Source organism: Bison bison, unplaced genomic scaffold (assembly GCF_000754665.1).
Source record: "Bison bison bison isolate TAMUID 2011002044 unplaced genomic scaffold, Bison_UMD1.0 scf7180017864368, whole genome shotgun sequence".
Taxonomy (NCBI): Eukaryota; Metazoa; Chordata; class Mammalia; order Artiodactyla; family Bovidae; genus Bison; species Bison bison.
In genome coordinates, this window is record NW_011494940.1 from 6003635 (window position 1) to 6004368 (window position 734).

Below are 734 nucleotides of genomic sequence, written 5' to 3' on the forward strand. Positions count from 1 at the left end.
CTCACATCATAGCTTCTCCATCAACTTCTCCACACCAGGCTTTTGGAGCCAGGTTATCTTAGATCAGCATAACAGAGGCACTTCGGAGAGTTCAGCAGCAAAAGGGACCATACTGTAACAAAGCCATTCCAATCTGGCTATATAGTTAATACTCAGATCTTCAAGGCATGAAAACAGTTGAAAATTCATTGCTAAAACACTCTACAGATTATATGTATAGTAGAGCTTTTGAAATTACAAATAACATGAAATACCAAAATAGGTTGTTACTTTTTCTTTCTCCACCTCTCTCATTCTCTCTCTCTCTCTTTCACACACACACACACATACTTTTTAGTGTTAAGACAATTGTATGAAAAACAGGCAATATATTTTTAAATAATATCTCAATATTCAAACAAAACTGTATTTCATATATTTAAAACAGAAACACATAAATTACGCATTGGTTTCTCTATATTTTATATTATTGAATAATGCTATAATTGAATTTTTTGTTTTTAATGGAGTTTATAACTTTGAAATACTTGCTTCAGACTTACTTAAAGTAAAATTAACCGGGTTTTTTGACCTCCTACTTTTAGATTTGGGGGCTGATGGTTCAGAATCAGATGTGTTCACAGTAATGGATGCTACTTCCACCAATCCTGGTTGAAGGGGTTCCAGTGATACCTGAATAACAACTTTTGTTTCAGGAGGTAATCCTTCTAGCTGCTTAGGCTTCTTAAACATTT

At 33.7% G+C, this 734-nt stretch overlaps 1 protein-coding gene across 1 annotated transcript in view; it reads right to left on the reverse strand.

Annotated features, from left to right (window-relative positions):
* LOC105000158 (zinc finger protein 280B-like) overlaps nucleotides 1-734 on the reverse strand; it is a 31805-nt gene that overhangs the window by 21935 nt on the left and 9136 nt on the right. The window contains 1 exon segment of the mRNA XM_010855860.1: nucleotides 543-672. Within this exon segment, the coding sequence (XP_010854162.1) occupies nucleotides 543-672 (130 nt within the window).